Source organism: Pelodiscus sinensis, chromosome 7, assembly GCF_049634645.1.
Source record: "Pelodiscus sinensis isolate JC-2024 chromosome 7, ASM4963464v1, whole genome shotgun sequence".
In the NCBI taxonomy this organism is placed as follows: domain Eukaryota; kingdom Metazoa; phylum Chordata; order Testudines; family Trionychidae; genus Pelodiscus; species Pelodiscus sinensis.
In genome coordinates, this window is record NC_134717.1 from 60,355,693 (window position 1) to 60,377,099 (window position 21,407).

At 43.9% G+C, this 21,407-nt stretch overlaps 1 protein-coding gene across 4 annotated transcripts in view; it reads left to right on the forward strand.

Annotated features, from left to right (window-relative positions):
* Positions 1 to 21,407, forward strand: part of SPAG16 (sperm associated antigen 16) — a 677,765-nt gene that overhangs the window by 427,884 nt on the left and 228,474 nt on the right. For all 4 annotated transcript variants that reach the window (XM_014575658.3, XM_025186825.2, XM_075933953.1 and 1 more), the window contains one exon: positions 1,859 to 1,985. In XM_014575658.3, the coding sequence (XP_014431144.2) occupies positions 1,859 to 1,985 (127 nt within the window). The remainder of the gene's footprint in view (positions 1 to 1,858; positions 1,986 to 21,407) is intronic.

The following is a 21,407-nucleotide window of genomic DNA, read 5'->3' on the forward strand; positions in this document are numbered from 1 at the left end:
ACATGGGCCACGGCCTAAGTCAAAAGGGGACTCATTACAGATAGTGTGGCCCAAGGTCTATTGTACGCATTTCCCCTGTTCCCTCTGGTTCATGAAGTTGTGATTAGGGTAATGAAATACGGATCACAGTTAATCCTCAGCTCCAGTGTGGCCTCGTCAACACTGGTTCACGACCCTCCTAGATCTCACGATAGAAGGGCCCCTGATGCTGCCACTACTACCGGACTTGATTTCCCAGAAGTGTGAGAACGGGATGGTAATACACCCGCATCTGGCATCACAGCACCTGGCGGTGTGACGCCTGAGTGGCTGTCACAGATAGAGCAAGCCTGCTCTGGAAGGGTTCAGGAGATGTTGATAAAAAGTAGAAAGCCATTCACCAGGAGGAAAAGGTTCAGATCATGGCTGGAAGATAGAGAAATTCCCCAGGGGGAAGCGGCTGTCTCACTATTCCTGGACTACCTCCTCTACCTGAAGGGACAAGGACTTGCCACGTCCTCGCTCAGGGTGTATCTGGCAGCAATAGCGGCCTTTCATCCGACCGAGGGACATACATCCATATTCACTAATACAATGGTCAGATGGTTCCTGAAGGGAGTGGACAGACGATTCCCGCATGAACGACCGCCAGTCCCGCCTTAAAGGGCCCCATTCGAACCTCTATCCTCCTGCTCTCTGAAACATTTGTCCTATAAGGTGGCCTTTTTGGTCGCTATCACTTCGGCAAGAAGGGTGTCAGAACTTAGGGCATTGACCTCTGAACCCCTGTATACGGTGTTCTTTAAGGACAAGGTGAGGCTCCGCCCCCACCCAGGGTTCCTACCCAAGGTAATATCTCATTTCCCCCTCTCTCAGGACATTTATTTGCCAGTGTTTCACCCAAAGCCGCACTCCACACCCAGGGAACAGGCCTTGCACTGTCTGGATGTCAGGAGGGCATTAGCGTATTACATAGACAGGACTCGGGAATTTTGTAAATCACCACAGCTGTTTATCTCAGTGGCAGAGAGGATGAGGGAGTCACCTGTATCAGCGCAGCGCTTATCCTCGTGGATCACTTCTTGCATCCGGGAATGCTATGAGAGAGCAGGCAAGCCTGCACCTAGGCTGACAGCCCACTCCACAAGGGCTCAGGCAAAAACAGCAGCATTTCTAGCGTAGGTGCCGATCTCAGAGATCTGCAGAGCAGCTATGTGGTTGTCAGTGCATACATTCGTGGAACACTATGCGATTACACAATTGGCCAGGGAGGACACTGTGCTGGGGTCAGCAGTTCTTAAATCTGCAGAAGTATAGATGTAGGTAATCTTCCGACCCCACCTCCAAGGAAATCGCTGGGGACTCACCTAGTCAGAATGGACATGATCAAGCACTCGAAGAAGAAGAGGTTACTTACCTCATAACTGTTGTTCTTTGAGATGTGTTGCTCATGTCCATTCTACATTCCACCCACCTCCCCTTGTCGGAAGGAGTTGGCAAGAAGGAACTGAGGGGGTGGAGGGTCCAGCAGGGGTATATAGGCACTGGTATACCGGCGCCACTCCAGGGGGTGTCCTGCTGGCACTATGGAGACTGCTAAGGGAAAAAAGCTCCAGAGACCGTGCATGTGGCGCGCACACACCTAGTCAGAATGGACATGAGCAACACATCTCGAAGAACAACAGTTACGAGGTAAGTAACCTGTTCTTTTGATGATGCTTGTTTTAGCCTGTGTTATAAACCTTCTCCTATGTACTAACTTTTTTGAAGTTAGTAACTGAGCAAATTAACTCTGGTTCTCTTTTACTGCTGTTGTCTCTAGAGCTCTGATTCTCTTTCATGGTAAGAGCTATATTTCTGCCATTGTTTTCTGTTCTAGTGAGCGATGCAGATACACAATGCGTGGTCACAAGGATTCGGTCAATAGTATAGAGTTTCTTCCATTCTCCAACACTGTCCTCACCAGCTCTGCGGACAAGACCCTATCTCTCTGGGATGCCAGAACAGTGAGTAACTTTGGCTTTGGACTCTTTCTGAATGTATGGAAGTTCATGACACAGTGCAAATACACTGGTTGATTAATACAAAAGAAGAATGAAAGAGGTGCAGAAAATCAGCAGCGATACATCTACACTGCACGCTTATTTCGGAATAAGCTATTCTGGAACAAATAATCTGAAATTACCTTATTTTGAAATAGCATGTCTATGCTATGGAGAAGCCTCAAAATGAGTCCGAGGTAGGCTCTCCTAATGTAGACATGCTACCTCGATTTAGAGCCCTAGGAAGCACTACTTTGAATGGCCCTGGGAAAGAGCTATTTCGAAATAGCAGTTTCAGAAGCGGCATTATTCCTTGGGGAATGAGGTTTACAGAAGTAGGAATAAGTTGTCCGTTATTTCAAAATTATATCAAAATAACCAAATTGCCGTGTAGACCCTCACATTGTTATTTTGAAATAACTTTTGTTATTTCAAAATAACTGTGTTGTGTAGATGCACCTCTGGTGTGGTGTTAGGATTTTTGTAGTTGTATACAGAGCTTTTCATCTGCAGGCATTTTATACTGACCAAAAAGTTATTACCATGTATCACGTGTCCCTCCACACTCAGGGTTTAGCTCTCCCATTGGGGCTCCCCTTGCGGGGGCCGCCGCCTCCTTCCCATGGTAAAAGCTGGGATTGTCGCTCCAGTGCCGGCTGAGAGCAGAGAGGGACCTGGACCCTCCCTCTCTCCAGGTCCCAGCCCAGGACCCTAAGGATAGGCGTCGTGGACGTCCTGCCTAACCAGGGGGGCTACTGCCGCAACTCACCGGTCCCCAGGTCCTCCCTGGTCCTGTCCTGGGCTGCTTCCTCCTCTCCGGCCGGCCACCGGTCGTCTCTGCCAGGTCTGGTGGTTATCCTCACCCCGTCATGGCGAGCCGATCCTTCGTCGCCGGCTCCAGTGCTCCGTTGGGTCCGGTCTGGTCCTGGCTTGTCCCGAGGCGCCTCCATCCCACGGCTCTGCTCCCCATCCCAGCTGGTCTGGGGCGGCTACCTCCCTCCTCCTTTGCTCCCAGCTGGGAGCTGCCTTTTGAAGCCGGCACCCCTTTCCGGGGATGCCAGCACATGCGTTCCAGGCCCTCTGCCCCTCCCCCGGCGCACTCGTCAGGGAACTGCCTGCACCCACAGCCACTGACGAAAGGCGCAACAGAGCCGCTCGGGTTTCCCGGCCCCTGGGCCATCCTGCGCCTGAGTGCGGGGCATGGGGCTAGCCTCCGCAGTCCCCGCCGCCCCATCACACCATGTAACATATCTTTGTGAACCTCTGAAATATGTTTGATCCACCCAGTATTTTTGCTAATATGCATAAATCAACAGTCACACTTAGCAGCAGTTCTTGTCCTTATTGGCATTCTTAGAAGAAAGTCTGAGGGCCAAATACCAACTTTATAACTACCCTCTGCAGAATGGAGTTGAGAACCATGGACTCCTTGGACTGTGTTTGGAAGACTGCACTACTACAGCCACACGGTATTTCTTCCGCCAATAGAAGAGTTGTCAGGGAGCTTTGTCTGATACCTTTCCTATGCATTCCAAGTCACTTTCAATTGTTTTTAAAGAAGATGTACTAGTGAAAAATGGATGTGGGAGAAATGGAGGGAATAAGAGGGAGTAGGCATAATGAATTGGGATTTTTTTGAGGAATTGGCTTTCATAACTGCTGACCTCTCATTACTTATGGATCATTCCACCATAAAGAGAATGAAAATGTACTTCTCACCATCTCCTCATCCTCACTTTTTCTTGTGTGCATACGTACCTAGACTGAAATGCATTCACAAAGTATATACAGTACAGAATGGTATAGGGATGTTAAGTATCAGTTAATTAACTGAGTAGCTGATGGAAATTCCATTGACTACTCTATTAGTCGATAAGGGGGAGAGTGCTCCCCCTGCGGCTTGGTACTTTAAATGTAGTAAGACCCCAGTAGGCTCTTACTACATTTAAAGTGTACTGCAGCTGTGCAGTTGCTCTCGGGGGTGGTAGAAGCTGGGCCTGAACAGTCTCAGCTTGTGCTCACCTCAGGACCGCTGCAGCCCTGCCCCCTTCACATCGTGAAGAAGGTGCTGGGAGGAACCGGCTTTTAAGGTGGCTTCCCCTAGCACCAGCTTCTGCTTCCCCCCGTCTTGCTGCCTCTGATACAGAGGCAGCGGGGGGGAGGGGAGAGTGAGTAGTCGAGTAGTTATGTGACTACCTGATAAGCCTATGCTTATTGGGTAGTTGGCTACTCAACTAGTTGCTTACATCCCCAGAAAGGTATGTTGCAACCTCTTGATCTCTGTTACCTTTGGTCTATACCACAATTTAAAGGTTTAACTTAATCGATAAAGAATGTAATAATAAAAGTTCACTTAGGAATGGAGCGACAGATTTGTGCCTCCCCTGAGAATACCCAAAGGATAGGGCCAAAAGGCAGAGAACACATCTACCACCGTGGTAGTCCTCCTACACTGTGGGAATTCTCAAGTATTCCTTGAGCCGACATTCTGACCCCTTTGCAGTACTCTAGCAGCACAATGCGACCAGAACCTGGCACAGAATGTAGAAGATCATGTTGGTGTGAAAAGTAAAGATGTGGGGGATGAAAGAGGAAGAAGAAGTCATTGCTGTAATAATTACGCCAGTTGTAGATGTGAGAGAGACGTTTGCATGAAGGAAATCGCAAAATGCTCTGAAGTTCATTAGCCACTTTCTATTTATGGATCATAGAAACAGACAGGAGAGAAGGTCATTCAATAAGAATCATGAATATTAAGCACAGCATGTTAAAATGAAGTCAATCAAGACTCATTGTTCTTAGATATGGAAGTTAGTTTCTGAGGAAGTTTGACAGAAGTATGAATAATTTAAAAAGAGAGTGAATCTTGAAATACAAAAGTAAAAGGTTAACTTCACTGGAAAGAAAATCTTTGTTTATATTAAAGTAACTTTTTTACCATAATTTAATGTCTAACACACTATCACTGAAATCTCACCAATACTGCTTTGTACAAAGAATAAAGACTCTTATTTGTTCATGAACAAACTGGGAACAAGAACATTACAGATATGTCAGGATAACAACAGTACCCAGAATGATAATGGAGCAAATAATTAAGCAATCAGTTGGCAGACCTCTAGAAGATAATAATGGTATAAGTCACAGCCAGTGTAGATTTGTCAAGAACAAATAATTGTCAACAATCATGTCATGATATAGGTGGGTTTGAGCAGGAGGTTGGACTAGATGGTCTCCTGAAGTTTCTTCCAACCCTCATCTTCTATTATTTTATTATTCTAACCAAGCTATTAGCTTCCTTTGACAGGGAAACAAGTTATGTGGATGAGGGTGAAGAGGTAGATGTGATATATCTTGACTTAAGTAAGGCTTTTGATGCCTTCTCACATAGCCGTCTAATAAATATACTAGGGAAATACAACCTAAATGGAGCTACACTAAGGTAGGTGCATTACTGATTGGAAAAACATTCCTGGAGAGTAATTATCAGTAGTTCACAGTCAAGCTGAAAGGGGTCCCCCAGGAATTAGTTCTGAATCCTGATTTGTTCAGTATCTTCAAGATTTAGGTGGGGGTACAACTTTGCTGACAATACATAGCTGGGAGGGGTTACAAATGCTTTGCAGGACAGGATTAAAATTCAAAATGATCTGGACAAACTGGAGAAATGATCTGAAGTAAACAAGATGCAATTCAATAATAGCAAATGCAAAGGACTCCACTTAGGAAGGAACAATTAGTTACACACATACAAAATAGGAAATTCTTCTCTAAGAAGGAGCATTGTGGAAAGTGATCTGATGGTCATAGTGGATCACAAGATAAAGATGAGAAAAAAAGGCCTTTAACACTTCTGCAAACATTTCTGGTTGATTTAGCTGAAGTGTTGTAAGTAAGATACCATATGCAATTCTTCTATTCCAGTGTTAGAGATGTAGCCGTGTTAGTCTGGGGTAGCTGAAGCAAAATGCAGGACAATGTAGCACTTTAAAGACTAACAAGATGGTTTATTAGATGATGAGCTTTCGTGGGCCAGACTCACTTCCTCAGATCAAATAGTGGAAGAAAGTAGTCACAACCATATATACCAAAGGATACAATTAAAAAAAATTTTTTTAATTTTTTTTAATTGTATCATTTGGTATATATGGTTGTGACTACTTTCTTCCACTATTTGATCTGAGGAAGTGGGTCTGGCCCACAAAAGCTCATCATCTAATAAACCATCTTGTTAGTCTTTAAAGTGCTACATTGTCCTGGATTTTGCTTCTTCTATTCCACTCTTCCCTGATTAGGCCTCAACTGGAGTATTGTGTTCTGGGTGCCACATTTCAGGAAGTATTAAAATGATTAAAGTTCGAGAAAGCATGATCTGTGACAGAAAATTGAAAAAAAATGGTTTATTTAGTCTGGAGAAGAGAAAACTGAGGGAGAACATAAGTTTTCAAATATATAAAAGGTTGTTATAAGGAGGAGCAAGGAAAAATGCTCTCATTAACCTGTGAGGATAGGACAGGAAGCTGTTGAGGTGGTTAAGCAGTGGTATAAATTACCTAGAGTAGTTGAGGCATCTCTGTCTTTAGAGGTTGTTAAGAGCAGGTTAGACAAACAGCTCTCAGGGATGGTATAGATCAGTGGTGCTCAACCTTTTTAAATTCACAACCCACAGGGCTGGGAAAATTTTTGTTGAGGGGGAAAAAAAAGTGCCAGGAACATTTTGTTGTAGCCACTTGAATTTAAAGCATTGGTATGCTCCTCTGCCACTCCCCCCCACCTCCTTTGCGCATCCGTTGGGCTCCAAGCCGGGAAAACAAAATGGCAGCTGGCCTGGCACTGTGACCTCCCCAGGAAGACAGTCATGAACCATGGGTTGCGTACCGCTGACCTAGATAATATCTAGTCCTGCCATGAATGCAGGAGACTGAACTAGAAGACATTTGGGGTCCATTCTAGTTCTGTGAGTCTATGCAAATTAGCTGTTTTATTATATAGTGCTCACTACGGCTTGTGTTTCACTAAACTCGGAATTATACCCTTTTCGACATTAGTTCCCCTGCACTGGTTTTCCACAATGGCTAGATTTCCACTGTAGAAAAGGGCGTTGTCCAAAACATAACATGTTTAAAATTGTTTATTTTACCTCTGTCCATTGAGTTATCTTGCACTTATCAGATAAATTGTTCATATATGGCTAGCACTTGCATGGCTAATTCATTACAAAAACCTTATTTCTTTCACAGCTACCAAACGATCAGGTTATGCTAATAGCCTCTTCCAGAAACACAAAAAACTATTTAGTCACATTAGTCAGACTGAAATAGTGCATTTTCCCACCTCTCTGGGATCAATTAGTATTAAGACATACATCTAAAGAGTTTCTTTAATGAAACTTGAAAATTATTCACTGGTTTATTTTCCTAAAAGTTGAATTTAAAGCTTCTATTCACGTTATTAATCATATTCTGGTCTTAAGTCATTCACCTAAGTCAACTCTCTATTATTAAACATAATGGATGCGGAGAACAGCATATCAATTCTGTCTAAGTCAAATGGACAGATCAGCTCTGAAGTTTGGAGGAGAATGGAACATAAATCTTTATAATCACAAAGCTGAACCGATGAAACATTTTTGCAGCATTTGGAAAGGAATGAAATTTGCATTTTTTGATAGCATGCATGGCTTGTTCCAGCATGTTAAAAATAACCATGATACTTTCATTAAATAGGAAGGCAATATGTTGTTTTCAGGGAAGTGAGATTATGAAAGAGTAAAGGTGATCTTGGAATATTCCAAATGTTTTGGAAAGATACACAACTTGTTGTTGAATTTGAATTGGAAGCATCTTAGCACTGGGCCAGATTCCCATTGGATTGCATGGGCTCGTCTACACTGGCCCCTTTTCCGGAAGGGGCATGTTAATTTCAACTATCGTAGTAGGGAAATCCGTGGGGGATTTAAATATCCCCCGCGGCATTTAAATAAAAATGTCCGCCGCTTTTTTCCGGCTTTTAGAAAAGCCGGAAAAGAGCGCCTACACTGGCCCCAATCCTCCGGAAAAAGGGTGCTTTGAAGTAGGAATAAGAGCCTCCGGAAAAGGGTGCTTTTTCCGGAGGATCGGGGCCAGTGTAGACGCTCTTTTCCGGCTTTTCTAAAAGCCGGAAAAAAGCGGTGGACATTTTTATTTAAATGCCGCGGGGGATATTTAAATCCCCCGCGGATTTCCCTACTACGACTCATGAAATTTACATGCCCCTTCCGGAAAAGGGGCCAGTGTAGACGTAGCCCATGTGTGTAACAATTCAGTAGTGGAATCTCTTGTCAGTAAAGCTGAAGATTTCCATGCCAAGCAAAGCTGCTGAATTTTTTATTCTTTTTTTGCCAGTTTCATAGGTATACGAGCATTCTGGTTTTTGTCCAAATAGTTTTACGCTGTCACATCAAAGTGAACATTCTCCTATTTTGGAATTAAATTGTATATCCAAAGTTAAGTGCAAGACACATGAGGTAATTTTAAGCTCCTAAACCCCTGTTCCCCTGCGAGGTTAGTTTTGTCTAAGTTAGATGATTGTCATTCAACTGTATTTCGCACATTCCATTGATTAATTTCTAGTGCTAGTCAAACTTGTGTGACGAAAATAAAAACAAACCTGTCAACTCAGCCTACTTTTATACAGTTTTTTCAAAATATTGGATACAAACAAACAAAAAAATCAGAGCACATGTGTGTAAAGTCATATTTGATTTAGAAACAGCTCTGTCTACTGTATGAGGCAAAGTGTTAAATTCTGAAATTAGTGATTTTGCATTCATTAACAGGTATGTAATGGTAGTTGCCATCCAAAAGTTAATATTTACTAATAACAACATACTATGATATGATATTGCAAATACTTACTCATATGCTTAGCATTACCCAGGTGAATAATTCCTTTGGCTTTAGTGGGACTACTCATGTGTAAAATTAAATAGATGCACAACTCTTTGCAGAATTAGGGCCATACTATGCTTATTTTGTATTCTAACTCCAATAACATTCTGTAGTTACTGTTGGCAAATATTGACTTTTCAGTGGTGACTGCTGTAATTCAGTTGTGTGTGCTACAATTTAGGTCCTTATCCATGATTGCTTTTGGACTTTGTCACTTATTTTACAGAGCAGCCTAGCCATTTTCAGTATGCTTTTTATTCTTCTGTACTCTTCTGCAGCAGAATGCTATCATAGTAACACAGGTGAAGTCCTTCCTATCCTCTTGTGAAGCTAACGTCTCCGGCATTCAAATAGGAAGGCAGCAAGCATGTCAGATTGTGGGTTTAAAAATAATTTGGTTTAAAAATTACTTAAATGATGGTAAAAGAGCTCAGTACAACAGTGCCCAAGCCTGTGTTCAGAATGTATGTATCAAACCTTATCCGTATCTTAATTCGTGGACTGAACAGCACAGTCAAATGTAAAAGCTCTGAAATAGTGTGGTGTCTTTGAATAATGCAAATACCAACCACAGGAGAAGAGGAAAACTGGATCAGTCTGTTCAAAGCTCTTTACACTTCTGCTTTGACAGCCACAAATAACTCCCATTAGTGCTAATTTATGTTCTTATGGCAGTGTTTCTCAGTCGTCCACAAAGCCACTTTGAGAAACATGCTAACTGCCCAAACGGTGAACTAAAGTCAATGGGAGCCACGAGGTTCCATGATCGCAGCGTCGGTAAATAAACAAACCAGCACGGCCAGTTAGCATGTTTCTCAAAGTGGTTTCACAGACCACTTTGAGGAACACTGACTTAGAGCCTAGAGCAGGAAGGGCTGATGACCAGCAGGCCTTGAACTCAGGCTGTGGCCTTACAGTGTTTGCTGGACTCTTTATCTCACAGGGGGCCTTGGCTGTGGCTTTGTCACCTCCTCGTGCTCCAGTGGCTCCCCCTGCAGTTCTGACTCTGAGAAGCAGCCTGGCAAGCTAGTAGGCCCAGGCTCTCGCACTTCAATGACCTGTAAAGTCCCAGCCCCATCATTGAGCTATTCCAAATTATATTTTTCCTCAGTCACTTTCTTTCAGTATGGAGTTCCTCAGGGTGTGGCACCACTGTAGGCTCAGCAGATTCTCCACATTCTCTTAGTGTCCTGTTCAGGGCTTTCAGCTCCCACGGACAGTGGGTGGGAAATCCAAGTCACTGCTCCTAGAGTTGCCCTTACGAAGTTGTTGCCACTCCTGGCTACAGTCAGCATTAGCCTGGCATCCTGGTGCCACGTTCAGCTGCTTCTGCCTTCTCTTAGGTACCAGCATCCTTTGAAATTGCGCCCTCCACCTGCTCAGAGGTGTGCCATTCTCTACCTCAGTGTGGCTCTATTTCCTTCCTTGGTTCAGTGTGGAGCCTGCATACTCATCGCTAATCCTCTCCTTCAGTTTCAGAGTTGCCAATCTACTTATGTTGGCAGGCTCCCACCCCATTTCCTAGCTCGGGAACAGAAGTCTTCATTTGTATGATCATTATTGTTTGGCTACCGAACTTGAAAGCAATATGGTTGAGGGACAAATACCATTGCATGACTTGGTGGCTGTGGTCCTCCATGGATTGTAGCCATTGTAGGGGCAGGTGATCCATCATTAGCTGGACTGGTTGGTCCTACAGGTAGCAATTCAAGGCCTTCTCAGCCCATGTTAGTGCTAGAACCTCCCCTTCTCTCATGGAATATTCAGCTTCTCAGGGAAACAGCTACCTGGAAAGTTATAGGTCTGCAAGCTTCTCTCCTGCTGCTTTTTGTGATAGTACAGACCCAAGACGAATGACCTCACACATCCTTTTGTAGAGTGAAAGGCTTTGAAAGTCTTGATGAAATAAAAAGGTTGGAGGTAGGTAGCAGAAGTAGTACTCAGCTCCCTGGGTGAAATTCTTGGCTACAGGCACCCTTGTTGTTCTTCTCCTGGTCTTGTTGTACTGTACTTAATTCTCCAGATTCTCCCAACTGGAATAAGGGAGTGGGTCATACAATATTGACACTGTGCCTGTAGAAAGAAGTGATGTTGACTGAGGATTAGATACGGACCTCCAGATCCACCTGCAAAAGATTTTGAGGAGATCCAAATCAACATTGACTGACTCAGGACTAGGGGACCTAGCCTGCTCACCCCAAAAGGAGACACCCCACCCCATGGAGAAACTCTGGATGAAAATATAAGGCAAAATCCCTCCCTCTGCATCCTGGCTTATAGAACAGGCTAAGAAATGCAAGAAACAATGTGAGAAGCACTGGGAGAGGGTATTGTGGGGTGGGGTGGGTTGGGGTGGAAACAGGTGTGCAAAATAGCTCATTGCCATTCAGCCAGGCTTATAAAAACATTTTAGTGAACAAATTGAACAGCCTGCCTGAAAAAGATTGTCCATGGAATGTCTATGAAAGTAAACTTGCAACATACAATTTTTATTAGGGCTGTCAATTGACATGCATTAACACCTGCAATTAACGCAGTCCAGGATTAACACATTACATTTTTAACACGTTAATCGCAGGCGTTAATGCTGCGTTGTCCCTCTGAAGTGCAGCTGCAGTGCTTCAAAAGGGCAGTGCAAAGCGGAGCCTGGGATCAGCTGGGGACTCCCCAACTGACCCCGGGCTGTTCTGCCCCTTTGAACTGCGCAAAGGCGGCATTTGAAAGGGGCAGCCTCCTCACAGCTGAGCTGGGTATCAGCTGTTCCGGCAGCTGCCCCTTAGAAACTCCACCTCCATGTGTTTCAAAGGAGCAGTGGAGCCTGGGGTCAGCTGGGAAAATGTCACACAGAGCCTGGGATCAGTTGGGGAATCCTCAGCTGATCCCGGATTCCAGGGCTGCCACTTTGAAACATGCATGGAGGTGATGTTTCAAAGGGGCAGCCCTGGAGCCTGGGATCAGCTGGGGACTCCAGCTGATCCCAGGCTTTGTGCAGCATTCCCCCAGCTGACCTCAGGTTCCACACGGCACTTCCCTGGAACTCAGCATCATCTGATCCCGGGTTCTAGGGAAATGCCACGTGGCGCCCGGGATCAGCTGGAGGAGTTCCCCCAGCTGACCCCGGGTTCCAATGCTGCAGGGAGCCCAAGATAAAGTGGGGACTCCAGCTGATCCTGGGCTCCATGCAGCGCTGCCCCGCGGAAACGCTGCTGTGATATTTCAAAAGGAAGACGTACGCGATTAATCATGTGATTAATTGCTTGACAACCCTAATTTTTATACAGAGTAAACTCTAGATCAGAGCTGCCTCAAACCATTGAGAATGCATATAAATTGAATGGTTGATTTTATTAGTGGTAATTTGTCGTTTTCCCAATGTTCAGTGAGCAGGAATGCCATAATTCTGGAGGAAAAAAAATACAGATACCAAAGGTCCCAAGTCCTACCAGGAAAGACCATGCCATTCAACAAAACAATTGTAAATACATAGAATGCTTGATGGTGTGAGAGCTCTTTCTCCTCAGAAGTTTCAGTGCTTGGGCAAGGTGTTGGTTTCATAATCCCGGAGGATGAAATCATTAATTTGTATACAGAACGGCTGCATCTAGACTGGCATGATTTTGCGGAAATACTTTTAACAGAAAAGTTTTTCCGTTAAAAGTATTTCCGCAAAAGCACATCTAGATTGGCATGGATGCTTTTGCACAAAAAGTGCTTTTGCGCAAAAGCATCCGTGGCCAGTCTAGACACGATTTTGTGCAAAAAGCCCCGATCGCCATTTTAGCCATTGGAGCTTTTTTGTGCAAAGCAGTTCTTCCCTGTCTACACTGGCCCTCTTGCACAAGTATTCTTGCACAAGAACGCTTTTTCCTGAGCGGAAGCGTGAAAGTGTTTGCGCAAGAAGCACTGATTTTGTACATTACAAAGTCAGTACTCTTGTGCAAATTCAAGCGGCCAGTGTAGATAGCTGGCAAGTTTTTGCGCCAAAGCAGCTGCTTTTGCACAAAATCTTGCCAGTCTAGATGCACCCAACAGCTATGTCTAAACTAGCATGATTTTCCGCAAATGCTTTTAACGGAAAAGTTTTCTGTTAAAAGCATTTGTGGAAAAGAGCTTCTAGATTGGCACAGACGCTTTTCCGCAAAAACACTTTTTGCGGAAAAGTGTCCATGCCAATCTAGACGTGCTTTTGCGCAAAAAAGCCCCAATCGCCATTTTCGCAGTCGGGGCTTTTTTGCGCAAAACAAATCTGAACTGTCTACACTGGCACTTTTGTGCAAAAGGACTTTTGCCCGAACGGAAGCAGCATTGTATTTCCGCAAGAAGCACTGATTTCTTACATGAGATCATCAGTGTTCTTATGGAAATTCAAGTGGCCAGTGTAGACAGCTGGCAAGTTTTTCCGCAAAAGCAGGTGCTTTTGCGGAAAAACTTGCCAGTCTAGACACAGCCAACATGTATAGCATGGGTTGCAACAAAGCAAGATTCCCCTCTACTGCCTTACTGGTGTGCCTTAAACATTAGGGGATGTGTGTCTATGGCTACATCTACACTGCAAGATTTTTGTACAAAAATGGCTGTTTTTGTGCAAAAACCTGCGGAGCATCCATATCTCAGATGCGCTTTTGCACAAGTAAAAGAGCAATAAAATGGCAGAACAGAGGGCTTTTGCAGGTGTCAGTAAACCTTCTTCTATGAGGCATAACTCTCTTTTGCGCTACAGCGATTGCACAAAATGGCAAGTGTGGACGCTCCAGAGGAGCCTATGGGAAAAAGTACAGGTGCTCTGATAGCCATTCAAAGAATGGCCATGAGACCTTTCTTGCACAAGAGCGTCCATGTAGTGTGGACGCTCACTTGCACAAAAGCATATCGCTTTTGCGATGCACTTCGAGGTGTGGACATGCTCTTGTGCAAGAAGTTTTTGCACAAAAACTCTAGCGCAAAAGGCTTCTTGCGCAAGAAGACTTCAGTGTAGACGTAGCCTATGTGTATAAGCTTTTCATCTATCTGCTGAGATTGCTAATTAGCGTCAGTTATGAGGGTGTTGCGTTTTTATGATGTGGACATCTGTCCGGTCAAATTGAAACTAGACTGATCCACCCCTGCATTTCACAGCCACAAAAGAAGTGCTAGATGGTAATGGATTAAACTCACAGAGAACCTGCTATGGGTCCTAATCCTCCAAACTCACAAAGCTCATTTACCTTAGTGCAGGGTTACTCAACACGCGTCCCATTTGTTTGCAGCCCGTGGTGCGGTTTGAATTTACATGGGGCTCAACACGCAGCCTACAGGTGGGAGCCAAAACAAAAAAGTAGCCAATATAATGGTCTTCTATTGATATGCTTTTTAGTAGTTCAATTCCTGGACTGTCATTGCTCATTGAAAGTGCTGTCATATGGGTGGAAATCGTGTACATATTGCATTTTATTAATAGCAGCAGAACTAACTTGAATGGGGCCTGCATGTTGTAGAGTCTTTCCTTAACCTTTATATCCATGCTCGTCAGTGTGAAAGAAGCTATTTGCATATATTTGCATATATATTTGCATGTATATGCAACCACACTTAAATTGCGGCCCTCGGCATGTGCTGTGAGTATCGCTATGGCCCCCAGGGCTTCCAAAGTTGAGTAGCACTGCCTTAGTGCATCCTTCTGTCAGTTCAGGTGGACGGCAAGATAGCTCTCTGTGCAAAATTGAGTCATTGGGTTGCAGCAGGTAACCATCGTGAAAGCCTTGACAGCACAACTCTGAAAATTATGGGTGTTTTCTGCAACCTGGGATTAATAGGGTTCTGGCTGAACAGAAGAGCCATATATTATTGAAAAAGCAACACGCCAAACGTATTTTGGCACACAGTAAAGAAGGGTTGGAGGCTTGTCATTCATCTACAAACATTGTGAGAGGCACAATAGCATTTGAATGACGCTTGGCTACATTTGGTTGAACTGTGCATGCTCATGACTAACCTAATCCTGGTCGAATTCTGCGCCAAAAACAAAAAAATTCTGTGCCGAAAGTTAAAAATTGTGCAGGCACGATGCAAAAGCTCTGCCTATTTTATTTGTATAAGTAGCACAAGCTATTCATGCCAGTTTCAATTATTTTGTTAATGTATTTCAAAATCCCTGTCAGCAAGGGAGTCTGCAACAGAACAGAAAAGATGTGGAAACTCTTTTTCAATCAGTAGATTCCTTACTTAGCATATGAATATGGAACTTTGAGTAATATTAATTTCAGCTCCAATATAGGAGAAAGTTTCCCACACCCTCAGATGCAGTGCAAAGGCTCGGAGGACTCCAGTAACGGAGAAACCGAGGGAGAGGGATATAATCTGGGAAGGAGCGAGGGTATAAAGTTGGAGGGTTGTTGGTATGATGGGAGATGTATGGAATTAGTGCTTTTAAGGGAAAGGATTGTTTGGGAGCCTCCCCCGTGCAGACCCTGCATAACCACGAGCCTTTCTTGTTCAGTCATTGTGCTCTGTCTCCATGTGTCTCCACAGCTTCACCCAGCCACTCCTCTTCCCTCCATCTCCTTGTGGCCTAGCACCACTGCTCTGCCACTTCCTGCCCTGGGTGGCTCTCCTCATGTCTCCCTGCGCCCTCACTGCGCTTTCCCTTTCTCCATCCCTGGGTTTCCCTGCACCCCCACTGCCATTCAGCTCCCCCATGTGGCCTCCACTACCCCTTCTGAACTTCAGTCTGTGATCCCCCCAGCAGTCTCATGTGCCTGATCTCACTCCATGGGCAGAGGGCTCTGAGAAACTCACTCCCTTCTCTGCCATACCCCAACTGGTTGCTCCTACTCAGGAGCAGCAGCTTCCTGTTCTGGTGCCAGAGCAGCCCCTGGTGGGTGGAAGGCAGAACCACAGCACCTCTCTAGCAGAATGCATTTTAATATTCTGCACTGAAGATTAATTTTGCACTTGCACATGCACGGTGGCACAGAATTCCCTCAGGAATATAATCTCTGTCATCCAACCCTTTTTTCCTATTTCTGATGAGATGCAGAGATGACTTTTTAGGGTGTGTCTACACCACAAAGCAATTTGTGGTAGGTATCCCGAAATAGCTACCCCACGTCAAAGGAGCATGTCTGCTCTTTCAAAATCATTTTCGAAATAACAGATGCGCTATTTCGGCATCCCTGTAAACCTCATTCCACAAGGAATAAGGGATGTCTTGAAATAGTGCTTTATTTCAAAATTTGGCACAGTATAAACGCACCACATTTTGAAATAGCCTATTTCAAAATAAAATCAAAATAAGATATGCAATTTGTACAGTGCAAATTGCATATCTTATTTTGATTTTAGAGTGCAGTGTAGATGTACTCTTAGACTCCTAATTTTGAAAAATATCAGAGGGGTAGCCGTATTAGTCTGAATCTGCAAAAGCGACGAGGAGTCCTGTGGCACCTTATAGACTAACTGAAGTGTAGTAGCAGAAGCTTTCGTGGGCAAAGACCCACTTCGTCAGATGCATGTAGTGGAAATTTCCAGAGGCAGGAATAAATATGCAGGCCAGGATCAGGCTGGAGATGACGAGGTGGATCCAATCAAGGAGGATGAGGCCCACTTCTAGCAGCTGATCTGGAGGTGTGAATTCCAAGAGAGCAGAAGCTGCTTTTGTAGTTAGCAAGCCATTTACAGTCTTTGTTTAATCCAGAGTTAATTGTGTCAAACTTAAAGATGAACTGTAGCTCAGCAGTTTCTCTTTGAAGTCTGGTCCTGAAGTTTTTTTGCTACAGTTCATCTTTAAGTTTGACACAATTAACTCTGGATTAAACAAAGACTGTGAATGGCTTGCTAACTACAAAAGCAGCTTCTGCTCTCTTGGAATTCACACCTCCAGATCAGCTGCTAGAAGTGGGCCTCATCCTCCTTGATTGGATCCACCTCGTCATCTCCAGCCTGATCCTGGCCTGCATATTTATTCCTGCCTCTGGAAATTTCCACTACATGCATCTGACGAAGTGGGTCTTTGCCCACGAAAGCTTATGCTCCTACACTTCAGTTAGTCTATAAGGTGCCACAGGACTCCTCGTCGCTAATTTTGAAATACTCATTGTGATAGAATATTTTAAATCATTTTATTGCTGTCTGAGAATCTCTGATGAGTCATGTTTATCTTTGTGTACTGGGAACATCAAGAACCTATGTTCTGTGTGCTAGGATGCTATCTTCTACCCTCTATATTTGTGTGACTTGTTGGAGTTGATAAGAAGGTGGCTAACCATTAGAGAAGGGAAATCAAACAGCTCTGGTGCATCGGTATCTGTGTGAATAACATCATGATATATGCTTGAGCCAGAATAAGATGCAGATTAGGGACCTAGATGATAATTCTTCAAAATGTAGAGACTATTTGGATTTGTCAGATCGACTTGTGCTCATTTGAATTCATGAGGATTGTATCCAAGATCTGAGTGAACATACATTTTCCCAGAAAACAGGTTGTTTTTAAAATCTATTTATATATATTATTCAAGTCTCACCTCTCTAAAACCTGATAAAAAATTAAAGATCTCAGTCTTGAAGGCTTAAGAGTTCCATAAAAGGTTTAGCTTCTTAATATAACTGACCCTTTTTACTCAGAATAGGGTCCACTTCCTAGCATGAAGAATTAACTACAGGTTGAACCTCTCTAATCCAGAACTCTCATGTCCGGAAACATCCATCGTCCAGAATTATTTTAGTTAGCCAGATGTCCACTTTTCATGGGTGTGGCCAAGTTTCCCACAATCCCATAAAGTTTATTTACAGCCAGTTCTCTTTCCCCATGTGGCTGTTGGCTTCTTTTGAGCCAGATGTTTCAGACATGGAGAATAGCTGAATCTTGTAAATCATGAATACTTGCCTATAATTATGAATAATGGATGGTCATAGTTCAGGCATGAAGCATGTAAATCACAGCTTGTACCTGTGCATGAAAGCTTGGGGTAGCACAGAGGCTGATGTCATGTTGCTAGGATGCATAGGGAAAGGAAGTTATAGAGGGAAATGTCGGAGAAAACTGATATGTTACAAACAGAATCTGAAGCTATCAATGAAAAAGCCATTGTATTAATTGTATGTTTCCTGGGGGGTCACCAGAAAATCTTAAGGTAATTACAGCGCTCTTTAGAAAGGTATAATTTAATGTGTGTTAAACTATAGCCATGAGGCACATCTGGCTGTAGATGTCAGTAATTGCTTGTGATCTTGTGGCTTCTGACATGCAGTATCTATGGTAGGTACTTCTGCAATGTGTAATGTCAAGTTGTGCTGATATGTCACTGATTATTTGGAAATAGAATGAGAAAAGCAAGCGGTATACCTCTCTGGCAAACAAATGGATTGACCTGAATTTGAACTTTTTACCTACAGGTAGAGTATATCTCTAATGTGTGTACATGATATATAGCAACCTCTCTGAGTTAAATTTTTATGTCACCAATGTCACTTTCAAGCAAAATGGAAGCAAAGTTCTTTCAAAGGCCTGGGAAAAGTCTGACTGAAAAATAACATTTTCATTGTCTTCTTGGCTTGGAAATTTTAATTAAATTATTGATTATGAAGTAGGCTGCTTTCTTAATAGTTTTTAATTTAGCAATTAAAGCAAAGTAAGTAATTAAAGATGGAAGGAATTGCAAGTGTAATCTCTAGAAGGTCATTTTTAATTTAATCACTATATTGGAAGAAGCAAGAAAAAATTAGTAATCAATTAGTAATTTACATGTGTGTGTAAGAGAGTTTAAATATACCCATCACATTGCTGCTGGGTGCAGGTATATCATTTAATAAAAAAGTACATTTATTATTTGTATAGTGGTAGTATCTGGGGCTCTAATCAAGGGTCAGGGCCCATTGTGTCAGGCACTGCGTGCACACTCGCATACATATATACACACAAAAGGCAAGTCCCTGCTCTTGCATAGCTTACTAAACCCTGGTCTACACTAGGGAGTTATTTGAAAATAACTCTCCTCATTTTGAAATAACAAGAGGAGCATCCACACTACCAAGCCTGTTATTTCAAAATAATGGGCTGGTTATTTTGAAATAATAACTCCTGCTTTCCACGAGGAATAATGCTAATGTCGAAATAGTTATTTTGGAATACCAGAAGTGTGGACACTCCAGTGCCGCTATTTCAAATAACTCTTCCCCAGAGTAATTCCAACTAATTACTTCCCAATGTTTCCTGGGACTCTAAGTCGAGGTAGCATGTCTACATTAAGAGAACCTGACTTGGACTAATTTAGAGGCTTTTCTGTAGAGTGGAGAAGCTATTTCGAAATTATTATTTTGGGATTTATTATTTCAAAATAAGTTAATTTACTAGCGTAGACATACCCTAAGTGTGAGACAAAAGACAACAGAGAAACAATAAACATGCAAGGTAGTAATGAAATGATTGTGCACTGATTAATAAGCAGACTTCACAGCACACCCAATTGTTGAAGAGGATCTTCTTTTGTTTGTTTGTTTGTTTTTTGTTGTTGTGTTTTTGAGACAGTAGAGCAGAGAGCGATTTTAGGAGAGATTTGAAGTAGGTGGTACCAGTGTAGATGTTACCATAACATTGTGGCTTAGACTCTCAAATCTGTCCTATGCACCCCCCAGGTTTCAGAGCCCAGGTTCCAACTCAAGCAGCTATTTCTAGAAGGCTAGTGTGAGCCCTGCTAGCACAGTTCTGTAGCCCCAGGCTATGAGACTTGCTCCCAGATGCAGTGTACACATGTCCTTCTAGGTCAATAGCCACATCTTCACAGCACGTGGAAGCAAACAGAAAACCAGTGATATTTTTGGAGTAATGTTTCCTCCATTTGGGAGAGATTAACAAACAGGCTGCCACATTCTGCATCCTTTGCACCTCTGTGATTTCCAGAAGTGTATTCCAGGAATCCAGTCTAGCGTCGACATAAGCATGGATGATGATGTGCATCAAGGAGAAATGCTTGCGCTTTCTGGTCTTCGGTCATGTAAAAAGTAACTGAAGATCCAAACATAGCCCATCAATATGATCTTTATGGGCACATGGTGGTTAAGCCCCTCCATGTTCAGTAGATGCCATCCCCACTAAACTCTGTTGATGCTCTCCTTAGATAACACGTATCACCCGCGTCTTATCTGGATTTACCTCCACTAGTTTGCTGTCATCCAAATCTCACTCCTGATGAGACACTGAGGAATGGGACACCTCACGGTTAAGGTGTGTTGAACGATATAGAAATCTACATATCTTCTGTAGGCTGACGGCCTGCAACTCACACCACCTTCCCCAGTGGCTTCATGGACCCATTGACCAAAACAAGGTACAGAAGGAAGCCACGTATGAAAGAGTCTTGTGGTAGATTAGCACCCTATAGATGGACCCCAGCGCATTTCTTCTTCTCTGCCAAATAATATGACGGAAGGGTACGTCTACACTACAACGTTAATTCCAACTAACTTAGTACGAATTAGTTAATTCGAACTAAGCTAATTCGAACTAACGCATCTAGAACTAAAAACTAGTTCGAATTAGCGTTTTGCTAATTCGAACTAGCAAGTCCACATTGAGTGGACTCTGAACAGGGCTTAAGGATGGCCGGAAGCAGTGCCAGCAGGGCATCAGAGGAGGACTTAGAGCGTGGAGATGCTGTCTCAGGCTAGCCGAGGGCTGCGCTTAAAGGGTCCCGACCCCCACCCCGGACAGACAGTTCTAAGGGGTGCCCCGTTTGCAAAGCAGTCCTGGCTTGGATTGCCCGGACTACCCACACTGGGCACATCACAGCACTCGGCCATCAGACCGGCTGCACTTGCCGCAGGCTGCCATCTGGGGAGAGGGGGCAATCGGGGGGCTGCAGGAGAGCTTCCACCCCCAGAAGCCCGCAGAGCCAGCCCAGTCCTCCCCATTGGGGGCTCGTACCCCATTCCTCCCTCACCTCCTTCCACTTACCCTTCCCTAGCCCCCCTTCTTATTGATGTACAAAATAAAGATAACGTTTCTTCCAACATTGACTCTGTCTTTATTGAACAAAACTGGGGGAGACTGGGAAAAGGAGGTGGGAGAGGGGAAGAGAAAGGCTGGGAGAGGGGAGGGCAACTAACATGATCAGGGGTTGGGAACAGGTCCCAGATGAAGAAAGGCTACAGAGACTGGGACTGTTCAGCTTAGAAAAGAGGAGACGGAGGGGGGACAGGCTAGAGGTCTCTAAAAGCAGGGGTTGGGTGGAGAGGGTGCATTCAGAAAAGTTCTTCCTGAGTTCCCATAAAGAAGGACTAGAGGACACCAAAGGAAAGGAATGGGTATCAGGCTTGAAACTAGTAAGAGAAAGTTGTTGTTGTTGACAAAGCAAATAGTTAACCTGTGGAACTCCTTGCTGCAGGAGGCTGTGAAGGCTACAACTAGAACAGAGTTGAAAGGGAAGTGAGATCAAGTCATGGAGGTTGGGTCCATGGAGTAGTCTTAGCCAGGGGGTAAGAG